Source organism: Podarcis erhardii (assembly GCF_964252035.2).
Source record: "Podarcis erhardii genome assembly, chromosome: 7".
Classification (NCBI taxonomy): Eukaryota; Metazoa; Chordata; class Lepidosauria; order Squamata; family Lacertidae; genus Podarcis; species Podarcis erhardii.
The window spans coordinates 9,548,420-9,568,139 of record NC_138511.1 but is presented as its reverse complement, the minus strand read 5'-3'; the positions used below and the strand labels follow the sequence as shown (position 1 = coordinate 9,568,139).

General features: G+C 47.7%; 1 protein-coding gene and 1 long non-coding RNA gene across 2 annotated transcripts in view; one reads left to right on the top strand and one right to left on the bottom strand.

Annotated features, from left to right (window-relative positions):
• The window catches only part of LOC309345521, a 330,624-nt gene that overhangs the window by 78,337 nt on the left and 232,567 nt on the right, over positions 1-19,720 (top strand). The gene's annotated exons all lie outside the window — the stretch shown is intronic.
• The window catches only part of CUX2 (cut like homeobox 2), a 264,515-nt gene that overhangs the window by 23,625 nt on the left and 221,170 nt on the right, over positions 1-19,720 (bottom strand). Inside the window, exons 11-18 of the mRNA XM_081868590.1 lie at positions 18,677-18,868; positions 17,237-17,295; positions 13,881-13,929; positions 11,846-11,945; positions 10,457-11,104; positions 8,152-8,253; positions 4,811-5,592; positions 4,037-4,196 (exon numbers count right to left, since the gene is read on the bottom strand). Coding sequence (XP_081724716.1) covers positions 4,037-4,196; positions 4,811-5,592; positions 8,152-8,253; positions 10,457-11,104; positions 11,846-11,945; positions 13,881-13,929; positions 17,237-17,295; positions 18,677-18,868 — 2,092 coding nt within the window. The remainder of the gene's footprint in view (positions 1-4,036; positions 4,197-4,810; positions 5,593-8,151; positions 8,254-10,456; positions 11,105-11,845; positions 11,946-13,880; positions 13,930-17,236; positions 17,296-18,676; positions 18,869-19,720) is intronic.

Here is a 19,720-nt window from a genome sequence, read left to right as displayed (position 1 = left end):
GCAACAGCCTCCCAGGGGTTCCCTGGCTTAAGCCCTTCTCTTCTGCAGTCCCAGGGTAACTGGGACTAAAATTTAAAGTTTACCATTATAGCATTGTTTTGTTTCTTAAGCACCTTTCATATTTTTTTAGGCGTATTTCAAAACTGCCTTTACGGAAAATTATTTTGGCCACACTGTTCTGTAAAAGCATTATACCTTTCCCCCCATAACTATAAAAAGGAGATAGGGACCCCACTGGAGACAGTAGCCATGAAGATGTATTGACTGAACAAAGAACAGCAGAAAATAATTATGCTACAAGGTACTAAGAGGAAGTGGTTTGCAGGGAGGGTTTTTTTTTTTCAGCCACATGCTAATTTGTTCCCATCATCACCACACTTCCTGATTTTTTAATTTTCATACTCATAATTCAACAGCTCAAAGGATTGGCAGAAAACCCATAAAATTCCGCCTTGCATTTAACTTGTTTGGTAGTCATAGGCAACCAGGAATTGCATGCAGGTGAGTAAGCAGACTGGCAGAAGAACTACTCCCTTCCTCTTCTGCCAGCCCACCTAGTTTTAGTGGTGGCTATGGAGGAAGGAACAATCTCTTTCCTGGTAGAAGGGAATTGCTTTAAAACCAGCCCACTAAAAGGCCAGTGGCCAGCATTTCCATACTAGCTGCAGAGAAGGGGCTTGGCCAACAGGGAAATTCAGGCCACCAGCAACTTAGTAGGTGTTGCCAAAAAAAAGAAAGCTGCAGGCTAGTAACTTTTGCAGGCTTATTTGCAAGGCTGCCATATAAGAGTAGTATATCTAGAGCATTAAAGAAAGAAGCAGCAATCCCAGGTTGCTGAAGCGAGTGTAAACTGGTTAAATACAGAGTTCATTTCTCAGAAAATGAATGTTGAGGCTGAAAGACCCCAGTTTGGATCTCCACTCGGCCATCAAACTCACTTGTTGGCCTTTGCCGTCTCCCCAATCAGTGATATAAGAACAATAACCTGATTTAACAGTATAGGTAAAGGGATCCCTGACCATTAGGTCCAATCGTGACAGACTCTGGGGTTGCAGCGCTCATCTTGCTTTATTGGCCGAGGGAGCCGGCGTACAGCTTCCGGTTCATGTGGCCAGCATGACTAAGCTGCTTCTGGCGAACCAGAGCAGTGCATGGAAACGCCGTTTACCTTCCCTCCGGAGCGGTACCTATTTATCTACTTGTACTTTGACATGCTTTCGAACTGCTAGGTTGGCAGGAGCTGGGACCGAGCAACAGGAGCTCACCCCGTCGCGGGGATTCGAACCGCCAACCTTCTGATCAGCAAGTCCTAGGCTCTGTGGTTTAACCCACAGCGCCACCTGCGTCCCATTTACCAGTATAGGATTACTGTAATTAACCATTGGAGGATTCACTGCCATAAGGATTACCGAGATATAGAACATGGACGCTGTTAATGCACCATACAAACGTTAAGCTGAAAAACAAAACTAAAAGACCAGTTTTCATTTCCCTCGGGATCTTACCTGGCACCTGCATGCCTCAGAATGAGGAGACAAGATATTGAAACAGGGTGACTGCGCAAGGAGGGTGCTGTCGGGACAGCCTGGGGGAATGAGCCCCTGGCCTTCTCCGGTTCTCCAGGCAGGCTTCCCCCACCCCCCGCATTTGGAAATAATATATCTCAAAGCCTCAGGGAAAGAAACAGAAATTTGATATCAAAGTAGCTTCTAAGTGCTGTGCAGAGTAAGCTGGTAGATCACAGCATCTTGAAGGTGGAAACGCCACATCCCTGATTGCAACCTTTTGTGGAATAAATAATAATAATAATAATTGTTATGTACTGAAGTTCTCACCCTGGGCCAGCAGGGGGATACTGTAGATAGTTATGCAAATAAGGGATCGAAAGTGACGTACAGTGATTGGATAGTTTTAGAAAATTGTTACAGTTACGTTGTACTGGAGCTCTATATAAGCAGGCTGACTGAACCCTTCAGTTCAGTTCTATTCTGGCCTGTGAATAAACAAGAGCTGTTTGAAGAATCGCTGTGTCGTCTGATATGTTCACCCACAACTTAATAATAATAATAATAATAATAATAATAATAATAATAATAATAATTTTTATTTATAATTAATTTTTATTTATAATTTTTATTTATACCCCGCCCTTCCCAGCCAAAGCCTGGCTCAGGGCGGTTAACAGGCAATAATAAAAACAAGTAGAAAAATCTACTAACAGTTGCCTAACAAGAAAAAGGTTACCTGCCACGTGAGATTTTTATCTGGAAAAACCAAACCGGACTCTTTGGTGGCAGTTTGGTGGGACTTGGTTCCGGATGCCAATGACAATCACCTAAATCATGATGATTTAAGGTGAAATTGAGAGAGATAATAAGTTTAAATTTAATTGGCAAAAAGGGTTGCTGAAAAACTGTAAAATAAGGATGCAAAAAGGGTGAGGTATGGGGAAGTCCGAGAAAGGAGGTTTATGAAAATGAGGTTAAGAAACTATATTTGTGTGTTTGTTTGTATTTGTTGATGTTTGTATGTTGTTGTTGTCTTGTCTTAAAATTGGAAAACTAATAAAAATTATTATAAAAAAAAAGACAATCACCTAAATCAGTTCCTCATGGGATGTCTGGAAGCTCATAAGACTTCCTTACTGGACTTTCTGAGTCCCTCCTTCACATTTTCAACCCTCTCATTCCTATTCAGTGTTATATATATTTTCCAGATGAGTCAGTAGCCTCAGACAGATGTACTTAATCCTCTGACCTCTGCCTGCCTGTTCCTCTTGTCTTATTTTGTTACGGTTTTTCCTCTTTCATACTGCCTTGCAATACTGGAAAACCTCAATGCTTATTGAGAAATGGGGTTTCCATAAAAATCATCTTATTGTAGTAGTATAACCTCTGTGGCAGCCTTCGAATAACTTCTGCGATACAATGGATATGTGTAGGAAACGACAATTTTCTTGATAATTAGCAACAATAACTGAGATAAATAGTGCATTAGGTAAATGAGCATTCAAAGAAATACGGAGTCGATGGGAAGTCGTTGGAACCTTAAGAAGATGATGACAAAGTGTAACAAATTTTTATGATTTTGTGTTATCTATGAAGAATTTTGTTTTTGATTCTATTTCCTTTTTCTTTTAAGTTCAATAAAGCATTTTAAAAAGAAAGGGGGGAAAAGAAAACCTTAATAAAAATTGTTACCAAAAAAGAAAAAGAGTGGCATTTCCACCTTTGCTCTGACGTGGTACATTGCAGTCAATTATCTCGAATGGCCGTTGCTTTTCCTGAGGTTTTGAAGAGATATGTGTGCGTGTTATTCTATGCTTTTGTCCGTAAGCCACCTTAAGTCAGAGAAAGCGGTATGCTTTGAATAAATATACAGTGGTACCTCGGGTTACAGACGCTTCAGGTTACATACGCTTCAGGTTACAGATTCCGCTAACCCAGAAATAGTGCTTCAGGCTAAGAACTTTGCTTCAGGATGAGAACAGAAACCGTGCACCGGCAGCGCAGCAGCAGCAGGAGGTCCCCATTAGCTAAAGTGGTGCTTCAGGTTAAGAACAGTTTCAGGTTAAGAACGGACCTCCGGAACGAATTAAGTACAGTGGTGCCCCGCAAGACGAACGCCTCGCAAGACGGAAAACCCGCTAGACGAAAGGGTTTTCCGTTTTGGAGGCACTTCGCAAAACGAATTTCCCTATGTCTTGCGAGTTCCTGCGGGTTTTTCCCCCTTTTCCCCCCTTTTCCTAAGCCGCTAAACTGCTTATCAGCTGATCCGCTAAAAGCCGCTAAACTGCTAATAGCGCTAATCCGCTAAGCCGTCAATGGGCTTGCTTCGCAAGACGAAAAAACCGCTAGACGAAGAGACTCGCGGAACGGATTAATTTCGTCTTGCGAGGCACCACTGTACTTAACCCGAGGTACCACTGTATAACAACGAGAAGAGGAATAGACTATTTCCAGTGGGGGCTTGGCCTGCCTGGAGATATGACCTGAGGAAGAGGCTGCCCCATGCTGGAGGGCCAGCAGGGACCTACCATGTGGCGGGTTGGCCTGCTGGCTCATGCCTTGGCCCAGCTGGTCCGTGAGCCACAGCTGCATCCGGATGAAGGGCTCCCGGCCTTTCTGAGTCAGCTTGCTCCAGGGCTTGGGCCTAGACAGCATGTCGCTCACGCTCCCTTGAGACAGACCCAGCACCTGAAACAAGACAGGAGATGAGGAGGATGGAGGAGGCCTTGGCCCATGTCCAAGCCCCGCCATTCAAAACCACCACTACAGAAGAACAAACCCCTGTGTTGCAAACTTAACACAACGAACAACACAAGCAACACGAAGACCAGTATACTAGATAGCACTGTAGTTCTTATTGCATAATATACACGATTCAGTACAACAAAAACAAAATGTGTACACTCGTAAATTCTGTAATATATTTGAAAACAAATGAACACGCGTCTGTCAATCTTTGAAAGTCCGCAGAAGTATAATAAGTCTATGGTTTACCTTCCCGCTGCAGAGGTACCTATTTATCTACTTGCACTTTGATGTGCTTTTGAACTGCTAGGTTGGCAGGAGCAGGGACCAAGCAACGGAAGCTCACCCCGTCGCGGAGGTTCGAACCGCTGACCTTCTGATTGGCAAGTCCTAGGCTCTGTGGTTTAACCCACAGCGCTACCCGCGTCCCTTCTGCCTATATAATGCTGCCCAAATGCCCAGGAGAATAAAAAGTATTCTCCTTTCCACTTCTCTCTCTCTTGAGCCAAGCATGGCCACAAGCCTCTTTAAGGGCTGAATGTTTATTGCTGGGGTACCTTTTCCCCAAAGATGCGCTGGCAGATCCCGTTCTTGGCCAGCTTCTCCTTGACCTGCCGCGTCAACTCCAAGGTGTCCACTTCCCTGTACATGTACAACTCGTACTGCTCCGGCGTCAAGGGCGGGACGGTGGGTTTGAGAGTCCTTGGCACGTAGGACGGGTAATAGGACAGGCGCCCGGCTCCCTGGGCTTCTGAGCCGGCCCCTTCCGACTTGACCTCTATCACCCTGTGGGGCTCATCCTCAGAGGTCACCAGGTCTTCCTCGTTTGGGTTGGCGTCGCTGGGCTCGCCCCGCTGCCACGCCCGGCCATTGGCCATACTGGAATAGCTGGACGAGGAGGACAAAGAAGGCGACACAGAGGTGTACGGACGGCTCAGCAAGCTCCTTTCGGAAGCCCAGTGCTGGTCAAAATAGGAGCCGGCATCCCCGATTTCGGACTTGACCTTCCGGATGATGCTCTGGACGAAGGCCGCAGGGGAGAGCACGGTCAGGGAGTTCTGCATTGTGCTGCCACCGGCGTTTGGGCCCAGCATGCCCTCCTCCTGCTTGATGTAAGCCTGGACGATGTTCTGGCTGACCGTCGCCAGGGTCGAGCGCTCCACAGGGGGTGTGGTGACAGGCCTGCTGGCGCCCCCCGCTTCTATCTCCAGCAAGGCTTGCTGCTGGGCCTGCATCTCCCGGCGGGCCTGCTCCAATATGCTCTTGATGGCATCTTCAGAGTTGCTGGCGCAGGTGCCGTTGGTGATCACCTGGGGCACCGCAGAGCTCTTGGTGTCCCCTGCGGAAGGAAGGGGCACAGGTGAGGAGGGTAGAAAGAGGGAGGCCACTGCAGCTCAATGGAGAGACCTTAAAGGACTTTTAAACGGGTTCCCGCCTCCCTAGCCCCTGTGCTACCTGATCAGATTTTAACGAAGGCATCCTAATAAAAGGCTGATCACAGATTCAGTCATTGAAAATTAATAATATAATATAATATAATATAATATAATATAATATAATATAATATAATATAATATAATATAATATAATATTATAATAATATACTCCAATGCCATTAAATATGGCACTTCAACTTCAATGGATTTTGTATGGGGACTGATTTGTAAATCCAGGGTCTGTCCCCAGGAAACGGGGACGTCAGGTAACCTTAGTCCATAGGTGGTCTTTCAGGTATTTGGGGCCTGAGTCATTGAGGGCTTTAAACACCAATGTGAGCACCTTGAATTGGGCCAGCAAACAAACTGGTAATCAGTGCAGCTATTTTACAAGGAGAGTTCTATGAGATGTGAAAGCAACCCAGCCAGAAATCTGGCCGCTGCATTTTGGACCAATTGAATGTACGATCTCGTGCACGGGAAACCTTCCCCAGACCCCCACCCCTTTTAAATATATGAACCTGCCACCCCTATTATTATTTTTAAAATAATATTAAATTTTCCATTTTAACATTCCAATTAAACCACATCATATATTCCAAATTATGCATATTATTCAATAACCCAACAGACCAAATATTATGCCAAATTATAAAAAAATTGGGGGGGGGGGGGACTTCACCATGGTCCGAGGTCGGGGGGGGGGATCTGATCTACTGCTTTTCATAATCATTCCCGATAGTTCCCATAAGCCATTCTGATGTTAATCCTCATTACAGTGGTACCTCGGGTTACATATGCTTCAACTTACATATACTTCAGGTTACAGACTCCGCTAACCCAGAAATAGTACCTCGGGTTAATAACTTTGCTTCAGGATGAGAACAGAAATCGTGCTCCGGCAGTGCGGCTGCAGCGGGAGGCCCCGTTACCTAAAGTGGTGCTTCAGGTTAAGAACAGTTTCAGGTTAAGAACGGACCTCCAGAACGAATTAAGTTCTTAACCCGAGGTACCTCTGTACCTTAATTTAATGTTGCATTTCTTTCATTCTGTTTGTAACGTACATGGAATATGCAAACCAATCTGAGGTTTGTTTGTTTTTACAATCAAGTGGTGTATAAATTTTATGAATTATGTTTTATGACATAAATGTACACAATCACACACACACAAGTGCATGTAACACTGCTGTAATGGTTCTAGGGGTTGCTCGTGCGTAAGCCGGTGCAAACACCTGGCTGGGTTGCCTGAGTGAACCTTTTCTGTCCGGACAGCCACTCGCCCGTGGCTGCCTCAATCGCTGGCAGAATCCGTCAGTGGGTGTTTCTTAAACTTCTTCCAGCAAAGAAGCTCTTTGACGCCTAGTCTCCTCCTACTCTCTCTGTGTGAAAGCCTTCTGCGCAAGGAGGGCGTAGGCAGCGGAGGACCCCTACTCTCCCCGCTGGTCCCCGGCGAGGAGTCATGGGTCTGCCTCGCCGCTTCCCCCATCTGCCCCCCTTCTCCACTGGTGCTACGCTGATTCTCTTCCCCAGAAGATGGGCTGCCTTTCCCCATCCCGGGACGCTCTCTGGAATCCCTCTGGATTTTGCTCTCTCCCTCCGGCACTGATGGCAGTTCCCTGACAACTATGCTTGAACTTTCCCCCCTTTTCCTTTTACTTAAGTAGGCCTGGGCCTGGTCAGTGCCTGAAGAAAAGATTGCCTGAGAGCTCCCAGATGCTTCTCCTTATTATCCACTACTGCCTTGAGCAGTAGAAGGAAAGGGGTAATAACCGGAAATAAATAAAAAGTAGAAAGCTTCAACTTTTAAGCAATTAATTGATTAACAAATGGAAAAAAGCTTTTAATCAACTAGAAAAATGCTCCTGAATAATGGGGTAGATTTATTTATTTTGTAAAAAATTGATTTTTTTAGAAAATGAAAGTAATTGTAAAAGCTGCAGATGGCAAGCACCTCCTTAAAATACACATTCCCAGCCCTCCTCCGTCTCACACAAACAAGGGATACCACTATACAGTGCTTCAGGTTACAGACTCCGCTAACCCAGAAATAGTACCTTGGGTTAAGAACTTTGCTTCAGGATGAGAACAGAAATTGTGTGGCAGCTGCATGGCGGCAGTGGAAGGCCCCATTAGCTACAGTGGTACCTCAGGTTAAGAACAGTTTCAGGTTAAGAACGGACTTCCAGAATGAATTAAGTTCTTAACCTGAGGTACCACTGTACTATGATGATGCAAACAGTATTCAGTAGCATTATATTGTATAATCCAGGACTACTGGGGAGGAAAACACTTCCTGGATAGTCGCCGGATGCTGTCCCATTGCGGAGAGGTTGATTCGTAGCTCACTCTTCCATCCAGCTGTCCGGCAAAAGACCCTCTTGAATTCTTGGACAAACTCCAAACCTGCGAAATATTAAGATGCCACCGAGGGCAACCTTGGTGGTTCCTCACGGCCCTTACCTCCTTTCTGTGACTCAATCTCCTTCTTGGCTTGTTCTAGGATGTTCTTGATGGCATCGTCAGAGCCCGTCTCTGGCGTCCTAATCCTGGGCGTAATGCTGCCTGATCAAAGAAGCACAACGTTTGAGGCCTGCCACTTGCCTCGTGTTTTGTACCAGCTCAGCTCATGTTAACGTCAGGGAAGTATTTACCGGCGCCAGTGCTCAGCTATTTTTAGGAGCCCCTGTTGGAGGGAAACATCTCCTGCCATTAGTTGCATGGCATGACGGGAAAGAGGCCAGGAACCTGGCTGTTGGGCCCTGCCTTTGCGAGGCCAAGGCTTGGAGGGGAAGGATGGCAAGGGGCTGAAACAAGAGCAATGCGGACCAGCCCAGAAGAGGAACTGCCAAGAGGCTGGCGTGTGGTACTCCACACCCGGATTAATAGATTCAATCTGTATAAATTTGCTTTGGGCTAAAACTACGCTTTAGAGCAGCGGTTCTCAACCTGTGGGTCCCCAGATGTTGTTGGATTGCAACTCCCATCACCCCTAACTAGGAAGGCCAGAGCTCAGGTGTTATGTTGTGGGTGAACCTCCCTGCACCTAGAAAGCTAGCTACCGAGGTTCCAAGCTAGCTTTCGGTTAAGTTGTGGGTGAACATATCAGACGACACAGCGATTCTTCAAACAGCTCTTGTTTATTCACAGGCCAGAACAGAACTGAACTGAAGGGTACATCCAGCCTGCTTATATAGAGCTCCAGGACAATGTAACTGTAACAACTTTCTGTAACTATCCAATCACTGAATGTCACTTTCGATACCTTATTTGCATATGTGGACCTGAACTATCTACAGTATCCCCCTGCTGGCCCAGGGTGAGAACTTCAGTACATAACATCAGGGATGATGGGAGTTGTAGTCCAACAACATCTGGGGACCCACAGGTTGAGAACCGCTGCTTTAGAGGAAAAGGCACACTATTCTTGTTTTCAGATTGGAGGCAGAAATTTTGGCCCTCTCAGAAACACCATCATCCTTGACCACTGGCTGATAGAAGTTGGGAGTATAACAACACATGAGACACCCTTGCCTCAAAGCCAAATTAAGCCATTCTGAGATAAAGGGGAAATGTAACTGACCACAGGGTGGTTCACAACATAAAAATAACCGCTGGGGAGGAGAATAGCAGAGCTGGCCCTACCATTAGGAAGAGCGAGGTACCTGCCTCAGGTGGTTGGGTTTGGGTGAGCATGAAAAGGAAGCAAAGTGTTTTCTAATCTGTATTGTATTTTCACTCCCAGGGAGAGAGCCTGATGTGGCTTTCTGCTTCAGGTGCCAACCCAGCACAATGCGCCTTGGCGTGTGGAAAGGAGCACCATTTGGACTACTGCAACACCCTCTACGTGGGGCTACCTTTGAAGGTGACCCGGAAACTGCAATTAACCCAGAATGCGGCAGCTAGACTGGTGACTGGGATTGGCCGCCGGGACCACATAACACCGGTTCTGAGAGATCTGCATTGGCTCCCAGTACGTTTCCGAGCACAATTCAAAGTGTTGGTGCTGACCTTTAAAGCCCTAAATGGCCTCGGTCCTGTATACCTGAAGGAGCTTCTCCACCCCCATCGTTCAGCCTGGACACCAAGATCCAGCACCGAGGGCCTTCTGGCGGTTCCCTCATTGCGAGAAGTGAGGTTACACGGAACCAGACAGAGGGCCTTCTCGGTAGTGGCACCCACCCTGTGAAACACCCTTCCTTCAGATGTGAAGGAAATAAGCAGCAATCCTATCTTTAAAAGACATTTGAAGGCAGCCCTGTTCAGGGAAGTTTTTAATATTTAACACTGTACTGTTTTTAACACTTGATTGGGAACCGGCTGGAGAAGCTCAGCCAGATGGGCGGGGTATAAATAATAAATTATTATTATTATCAAAACAAAATAAAAAAATTCCTTCCAGTAGCACCTTAAAGACCAACTAAGTTAGTTCTAGGTATGAGCTTTCGTGTGCATGCACACTTCTTCAGATACAGATGTATCTGAAGAAGTGTGCATGCACACGAAAGCTCATACCTAGAACTAACTTAGTTGGTCTTTAAGGTGCTACTGGAAGGAATTTTTTTATTTTGTTTTGACTATGGCAGACCAACACGGCTACCTATCTGTAACTATTATTATTATTATTATATTGTTCCTCTGCCTCAGGGGCCTGTTCCTCACAAGGCCTGGATAGTTATGCCAGAAGCAGCCCTCCCTGCTTCCTCCAGGCCCAGAGAGACCCACAAAAACTGTGTCCACCTGCCAGTCCCCTGCCTAGCCTACTTACCTCTCTGGCGGACTTGGATCGTCCTCAGGGCCAAGACGTTCTGCTCATCAGAGAGGAACTGCTTCATCTTGATGAACGGCTCCTTCCCCTTGACTGTGAGCTTACGCCAAGGCTTTGGCCTGGCCAGGATCTCACTGACGGAGCCCTGAGAGAGGCCCAGGACGTAATGCCCAAAGACGCGCTGGCCAATGTTGTGCTTGAGGAGCTGCTCCTTCACCTGGAAGGCAATTTCGGCTGTGTCCAGCTGCTCCTCATCGGCCGAACCCGAACTGCTGCCTTCCGACTGGTCACTGGGTGGGCTCGCCTCGCTGGCTGGGATGGCTTGGGTGGGGTTGCCCGGCAACGCTGCCGTTTTGGCGGAGTAGAAAGCAGAAGGGAAGGCTGCCATGCCGCCAGCCTCGTTCTTGTACGCAGGAGGCCCCATCTGTTTCGGGAGGAGGGAGTCCAGTGGGATCCGCTCAGCAGGAAAAGGCGAGAGCGTGAAAGTCCTCGGTACCTCCTGAGCCATGGAGGGGCCCAGCAGCGGCTGGATGAGGGACGGGGAGGTCGAATCTTCCCGGAGCGGGTGCGAGAGGTGCTGAGGGGAAAGGTAGGATTGGTCTGTGCCCATGGAGTCCTTCACCGACTCATCCTCCGAGGGATCCTCCTCTAGAGACCAAAGCGGAAGGGAGAGATACACAAACCAACTATAGCTTACTCTAAAGCAGAACCTATGGTTGGAAAATTCCATTCCACCTTAAGGACCAAACATGGGATGGTTACGTGTCACATGTCTGTTTACGTTCCAGCACAGCTTGCTGGGAACTTCCGTTGTGTGTATAGCTTTTGCTTTCCACTCTCTCTCTCTGAAGAGAAGAAAGGGAGACGACATGTTTTCTTTGCCCTGATTTATGCTTAATAAATCTTTAGCTGTTAGTATGTTTCCACAAGTCTCACGCCTGTTCTGTTTGCTTAGTATGCTCTGCTAATATAGCGTGCTCAGGCTTTTGAAGTCTGAGTCGCTGATTTACGTTGCACCAGAAATCAGGGGATCGTCACGGCTGGAAGGGCATGATCCAGCTGGGGGCTGGCCAGCTGGCACCTCGACCCCTGAAGGATGCCGACACCTATGCCTCCCCCCACAGATGTTGCTGGACTCATAGCTCCCACCACCCCTGACCAATAGCCAGGTGTTGGCGTCCAGCCTTAAAGGCCCCCAATGCCATTTGCTTCCAACCCTCCATGGTGCAAATCTGCTTGTTGGGAGTTCTCTGTGGTGCTGCAACACCTTAACCTGCATTTAACTGGGGTAGTGCATGCAAGGGCCCCTCTGCATGCAAGACCTCCTCCACCCCGTGAAAACCCACCAGGGACCTCTGTAGAAATGCATTTTCATGCACCCCAACCTACCAGTACTGGGTACGAGGCCTGGTTTTTCCAAAAGGAACTTCTGCGACGGGTAGAAGGATTCCTTTCCCAGAAGCAAAACATCACTGGGTTTTGATATGCTCTAAAAATAAAAATAAAAGATTGAATTGAGGGGGGGAAAAGTTGGGCAGGGAAGCAAAGCATCAGGACTGGCAGGATGCTGATGAGTGGGCGCCGGGGGGTAAGGGGGCCCCCCTGAAGTCTGATTCTGGAGAGGGGAGCAGTGGGTTGTGGGGATCTGTACCAGCCAGGGGGCAAGAATTAGAGGCGGAGGAAGCTTCAGAGCTGGTGGAAGAGGCAGGCCAGACCAGTGAAGGGCTGAGTGCTTCCCCACCCTGGCCAGCACCACTGTCTCCCAGAACCAGGAGAGACTTGAAGTGGGAAGAGCAAAGGCAGCTTCCACACAGCCATCATCTCTAGCTCTGTGTACACAGGAAGGTACATAAATTGGTGGAGGGGGAGCGGTCCCCAGTTGCTGCAACTGCTCCATAGGGTGCAGACCTGGGAATAGCTGCCTAGACGCTACACTGGTGTGCATATCCACACAGCTGTATTATTATTATTATTATTATTATTATTATTATTATTATTAATTCATTTATATACCACCCTATACCCGCAGGTCTCAGGGCAGTCCACAGAATAACATCAAAATATAAAAACCCAAAATTCATAATCAAAACAACAACAACAACACAATAATCTCCCCTCTCCAAACCCCCCTCCCCCACATTTTAAAAGGGCATAGGATGCCAGTCAAATCAACCAAAGGCCTGGTTAAAAAGGAACGTTTCTGCCTGGCACCTAAAGGTGTATAATGAAGGCACCAGGCGAACTTCCCAGGGGAGATCATTCCACAGACAGGGAGCCACTGCAGAGAAGGCCCCGTTCTCGTGTTGCCACCTTCCGGACCTCTCAAGGAGGAGGCACACGAAGGAGGGCCTCAGAAGATGATCTCAGGGTCCGGGTAGGTTCATGTGGAAGGAGGCGGTCCTTGAGGTACTGAGGCTTTATAGATCAAAACCAGCACTTTGAATCGCTGTAGAAGTGATTGTGTTATCTTTGTCAATAAAGACTTAACTCTCTGCCGTGTGCATTCCTGTGGCTGCAAAGCATCCTTGACTCAAGGGTTGGAAAATGCTTCTCATGCGGTCACAGAGTTTGCAAATGTTTGAGTGCTTCTTCCCATTGATTCATGCCATTATTTCCAGGACACTCTTTAAACAACTACAAACTGGCTGGTCTTCCCCTTCCCCATTTTATCCTCGCTGCAAACCTGTGAGGTAGGCGAGTTATCTCCCGCTTGGACTACTGCAACGTACTGTACATGGGGCTACCTTTGAAGGTGACCCGTAAATTGCAATTAATCCAGAATGCGGCAGCTAAACTGGTGACTGGGAGTGGCCGCCGGGACCACATAACACCGGTTCTGAGAGATCTGCATTGGCTCCCAGTACGTTTCCGAGCACGATTCAAAGTGTTGGTGCTGACCTTGAAAGCCCTAAACGGCCTTGGTCCAGTATACCTGAAGGAGCGTCTCCACCCCCATCGTTCAGCCTGGACACTGAGGTCCAGCACCGAGGGCCTTCTGGTGGTTCCCTCGCTGCGAGAAGTGAGGCTACAGGGAACCAGGCAGAGGGCCTTTTCGGTAGTGGCACCCACCCTGTGGAATGTCCTCCCATCAGATGTCAAAGAGATAAACAACTACCTGACATTCAGAAGACATCTTAAGGCAGCCCTGTTCAGGGAAGTTTTTAATATGTAATGCTGTACTGTTTTTAACACTTGATTGGGAGCTGCCCAGAGTGGCTGGGGAAACTCAGCCAGATGGGCAGGGTATAAATAATAAATTATTATTATTATTATTATTATTATTATTATTATTATTATTAGCTAAGAGGCAATGACTGGGCCCCCAAGGTGATATTCATAGCTGAGCAGGGAGATCTGAACCTTGGTCTCCCAGGTCCAGCAGAACCAAGACACCATGCTGGCCCTTCATGCAGTGTGCACTTGCCTGGGAAAGGTTGCAGTTAGAGGAGGCCAGCTTCATCGCTCTCAAAATGCTGCAAAATAAAAAAGGGAGTTGTATAAGTGATGGGTTTCCTGGACAGCTTGCAAGCGGATCTCAGGCTCCTGTTCCACAGTTCAAAGATTGGCTTCTAGGACCTCCCCAGCCTGGTGCTCTACAGATATTTTGGACTACAGCCCAATCCAGCACATATAACAGCAAAGAGTGAGGTGTGGAGCTTGAAAACTCCCAGGCTCAAATCTCTAAAGGGCTGCATGGTTTATGTTCAGTACAGTGGTGCCTCGCAAGATGAAAAGAATCCGTTCCGCGAGTCTCTTTGTCTTGCGGTTTTTTCGTCTTGCGAAGCAACCCTATTAGCGGCTTAGCGGATTAGTGCTATTAGCGGCTTAGCGGTTTAGAAAAAGGGAGAAAAAAGCGAAAAAAAACCGCAACTCGTTTTCGTCTTGCGAAGCAAGCCCATAGGGAAATTCGTCTTGCGAAGCACCTCGAAAAACGGAAAACCCTTTCGTCTAGCGGGTTTTTCGTCTTGCGAGGCATTCGTCTTGCGGGGCACCACTGTACAGGGAACCTACTGGCCCTCCATGTCCCCTGTCCATTGTTCATGCTGGCTAGGGCCAACAGGAGTCTATTTTATTTTATTTGCTAATCAAATGCGTTCATCAAAACCCCGTAACAGCCTCTGCCCTCAAACTTACAGTCTAAAAGGCCATGACGTAATAGGAAAATGGATGGGGAGAGAGGAGGAAATAAGGAAACTTAGGTACAGAATTATTTTATGGGCCAGCTGGGGTGGAAAAGCTCAAGGAGGTAAAAAGGTAAAGGTAAAGGGACCCCTGACCATTAGGTCCAGTCGTGGACGACAGGGGTTGCGGCTCTCATCTCGCTTTATTGGCCGAGGGAGCCGGTGTACAGCTTCCGGGTCATGTGGCCAGCATGACTAAGCCGCTTCTGGCGAACCAGAGCAGCTTACGGAAACACTGTTTACCTTACTGCTGGAGTTGTACCTATTTATCTACTTGCACTTTGATGTGCTTTTGAACTGCTAGGCTGGCAGGAGCAGGGACCGAGCAATGGGAGCTCACCCTGTCACGGGGATTCAAACCACCGACCTTCTGATCGGCAACTCCTAGGCTCTGCGGTTTAACCCACAGCGCCACCTGCGTCCCTTGAAAAGCTCAAGGAGAGGATGTGGTAAAAGTTGCTGGTGGCCCTGCTTCCCTCCCCTATCTCAGCAGAAGAGGTGCCCAGTCACATCTGGAGGGCCACACGCTCCCCCATCCTGGGTTCATGGAAACATCTGAACCAAGGCCATGGAATCTGGGGTACACAGAGAGGCATCATTAGCAGGCCATTAGCAGCAGCCATAGGATGCAGGTGGCGCTGTGGTCTAAACCACAGAGCCTAGGGCTTGCCGATCAGAAGGTTGGCAGTTCGAATCCCTGCGACGGGGTGAGCTCCCGTTGCTCGGTCCCTGCTCCTGCCAACCTAGCAGTTTGAAAGCACGTCAAAGTGCAAGTAGATAAATAGGTACCACTCCGGTGGGAAGATAAACGGCATTTCCGTGCGCTGGCTGCTCTGGTTTGCCAGAAGCGGCTTAGTCATGCTGGCCACATGACCCGGAAGCTGTACGCCGGCTCCCTCGGCCAATAAAGCGAGATGAGCACCACAACCCCAGAGTCGACCACGACTGGACATAACGGTCAGGGGTCCCTTTACACTTTACCTAGCAGCGGCCATTAGCAGCAGCACCCCCAGCCTCAACACTAGACTCACAGCGACTCCTATGCACAGCACTCGGGTGAGACAGGGCTGCTTGCAAGGGCGAGCAGCTGCACAGACATACAGGCATAGGGATCCATCTGGCGGGGGGCTGTGCGTCCCTTGCCTCTGCACCACCCTGGTGCCTTCCAGGTATGCGCTGCTGGTGTCAGGAGGGTGGAGCCACCCCCAAACACCGCCTGCTGCTGTTTATGATACTCGTCTGGTGTGCGAGACAGTCTGCGTTCAGCTCTCAAACAATCTCAAGGACATCTCTTGCAAACTGCACAGCCTGCTTATTTATATTTATATTGGCTTATTTATATCAACGCGGCAGTATGTTGGTGGTGTTGGGTACACAGAGGGAGAGAGAAAGTGCATGAAACACTCCCAGGTTTTCTTTCTTTTTTTCCAAATCTTTTTAATAAAAGATTTTTATTAATGTAGAATAAAAAAAGTTCAAAAGAAGCATAACTAAAGTTACAAAACGTAGGAGCTGTACAGCCCTCCACCCCACAACTTGCCCCTTTGAGCTCGTGGGATGACCAAACAGCAACTTCCTGATCTAAGGACTTTCTTAGGCAGATGCTAGAGAGATAACTTATTTGGCCCAGAAATAGAAGACACTACAGGATTTTAACCTTTTGTTGTGGTACACAAAGATGTGGCCCATGGCTGTTTCCAGAGAAACTAACTCACAAATTATGGGTCTCTAAGGGTAAGGTCTCCTGCCAACCTAGCAGTTCGAAAGCACATCAAAGTACAAGTAGATAAATAGGTACCGCTCCGGCGGGAAGGTGAACGGCGTTTCTGTGCGCTGCTTGGTTCATGCTGGCCACATGACCCGGAAGCTGTACGCCGGCTCCCTCGGCCTATAGAACGAGATGAGCGCGCAACCCCAGAGTCGGTCACGACTGGACCTAATGGTCAGGGGTCCCTTTACTTTTACCTTTAAGTGTAAGGTAGACCTGGAACATTTCTACGTTGTGGTGGGATTTCATTTCTTTTGTGTCAGTTTCAGGCATGCAAAACACCTACTCCCAACCAAAGCATGAAAATTTGGCTTCCATGATATATTTACAGCTGCTTTTATTTTCTACGTGATCTGCCCTCAATATATTGGGAAAATATACCCCTGTACTGCTCCTGTGTTTTGTAACTTTAATTATGCACTCCCTCTCTCCCTTCTGCTTCTGAAAAAGCCTTATAAGTGATGAGAGCCGGGGCTGCGGAACCCACAACCATGACAAGGGCAGCCTATATCAAGAGGACATGCTTCATGCTGTTGACATCCTTGCTTGGGGCTGCGTCTGCTTGCAACCTCCACCGATACACTGCAGCACCCCAAAACTCTCAGGCTGGATGTGTCAGTCTTTGCCTGCTCTAGGGGACGGGGCTGAGAAAAGCTCAGCAACCCAACTGTCCCTGGGCAAAACATCCAGGGGTGGAAAGAGCAGTGCCACAGCCCTGCAAAAGCGAAAGGAGAAAATTGCCTTATTGTGAATCTCATTTCCTGGTAGCCAGAGCATTTGACCTAAAACAGCACCCAGCGGAGGCCAGGGATCCTCACCCACAGACCCTACCTCAGTTCCGTCTTGATTTCCTCATAATCTGACTGGGCCCGCAGCTTTTCTTCCAACTTCTAAAACAAAAAAGGTACAGGTACTGGAACGAGTAATGTTGAAAAAACATTAAACTGCTAGTTTAATTGGCTTCTGCACATAGAAAAGGGAGATGCCGTCTCTTCCTTTGACTCAGGCAGCACAATATCTTAGGCCAGTCTGAAATCCAGCACATTATTAGCCATGCTCAAGACATAATTTAGCTCTTCGCCCCCACAACCTTATCCTCAACTGAACTGGAGCTCAAATGCCTCAGTTTTCGAATGTACAGTGGTACCTCAGGTTACATATGCTTCAGGTTACAGACTCCGCTAACCCAGAAATAGTGCTTCAGGTTAAGAACTTTGCTTCAGGATGAGAACAGAAATCGTGCTCCGGCGGCGCGGCAGCAGCAGGAGGCCCCATTAGCTAAAGTGGTCTTCAGGTTAAGAACAGTTTCAGGTTAAGTACAGACCTCCGGAACGAATTAAGTACTTAACCTGAGGTACCACTGTAATCCGTTCCAGAAGACCGTTGGAGTTCTGAAATGTTCGAAAATCGAAAACTCAACAGCCGACAGCTAGGCCCCAGGATCTTGCACTCAGCGGAAGCCGCTGTGGCACGTTTGAAAATGGAAGCATTTACTTCCCGGTTTACGGTGTTCGTAAACCGAAATGTTTGTCAATGGAGGTGTTCGAAAATTGAGGTACCACTGTATGTGTAATGGCGCCGGCACACACTCAATTACACACACACAGGGGTCTATGCCCCTGTTTGCTCCACCCACCAACCCCCCTGCCACCCCCCCCCACAAACCCCCAAAACTTCCCCTTCGCACCCCATGCAACTAATAAGCTCGCTTTGCTTGGTCTCTTGGATTTTTCTGCAAATCCAGGGTTGCGATGCAGCAGGACAAATTGTCCCATGTTAGCTTTGCGATGACAGCCATACATTTTTATGCACGCAGTATGCGAAATATATACATATATACCTTGTTACGAACCTTGGGTTAGGTCCACTTGAATTCATACTTGGCGCATACCCATTGAAATCAGGGGACCTATGTTAGTCATGCGCACTAATTTCAGCGGGTCTACTCTGAGTATATTATTGCTACCATCTGTTATATTTTCAGTCGCTTTTCTCACGCAAGCAACCCAAAGCAACTTATAGGAATAGTAAAAAAAAACTATTTAATGGATACAGCTACTGATTCTAGATTAACTTCATCAATGAATAATGAAGCCAGATTCAAATAAGTGAACAAAATTCTTCTGATTCTTAAAAAAAGAAACCTTTATGCAGATGGGGTGAGTTGTGAAGGGTGGGGTGGGGCTCAATCCATCCCCCCTCAGCTCCCCCCCAACACAACAAGTCTGCAGGGGACGCCTTGAGCCCAACTCTGCATTCTGCATCACGAACCTCTATTGCATCATTCTTGGCTGCCACCTGTCGCTCCAGGTCTGCAATCTGGTTCGCCGAAGACTCTTCTAGCTCCTGCAGGGAGTTTTGCAAATGCTGGATCTCCTTGAGAAGGCGGAGTATCTCCCGGTCCTTAGAGGCCAGCGCTGCCTCCAACCGGGGCCCTGGACACAGGGAGTAATTCACTTTGTCCTGCAAAAGACGAGGCGGTTTACAGGGAAAATAATAATAATAATAATAATAATAATAATAATAATAATAATAATAATAATTTATACCCCGCCCTCCCTGGCGGGAGGGAGGCTAACACCAGTAAAAACATAATAAGGAAAAAACCCCAATTTAAAATACAGGTTAAAATACAATTTAAAATGCAGCCTCATTTTAAAAGTAGCCCATAGATCAAGACCATAAGAGGAGGGAAACATAAGGGTCAGACTGAGTCCAGACCAAAGGCCAGGCAGAACAGCTCTTTTCTTGCAGGCCCTGCAGAAAGATGTCAAGTCCCACAGGGCCCTAGTCTCTTGTGACAGAGCATTCCACCAAGTCGGGGCCAGTACTGAAAAGGCCCTGGCCCTAGTTGAGACCAATCTAACCACCTTGCGACCTGGGACCTCCAAAGTGTTGTCATTTGTGGACCTTAAGGTCCTCCACGGGGCATACCAGGAGAGGCGGTCCTGTAGGTACGTGGTTCCAAACCCCACGGAGCTCTTTAGTTTTTCTTTTCTTTTTTTTTTTTAAAAGGAACTTCTTGGTGGCTGCCTCCCAACAAAATTACAGCAGGATTTTTTTTTTAAGGGGGGGAATTTGGAAGTCTGTCAAGGGCCGCATTCTCCCGTGGGCAATCTGCCAGGGGCCGCATGCTAGTAGCAGGAAGTGATGCACAAAAACTGTTTTGGGAGGCAGGTAAAAGTGTGTGTGTCTGCTACAGTTTTTTGAAAGCGTTTGCAAGTCTGCCCTCTGTGGGTTCAAACGTCTCTTGAGATATCGTTGCCTAATTTGGCTGGATGGTTCCTCAGCTGAGGGAGTCAGTTCTCATCTACG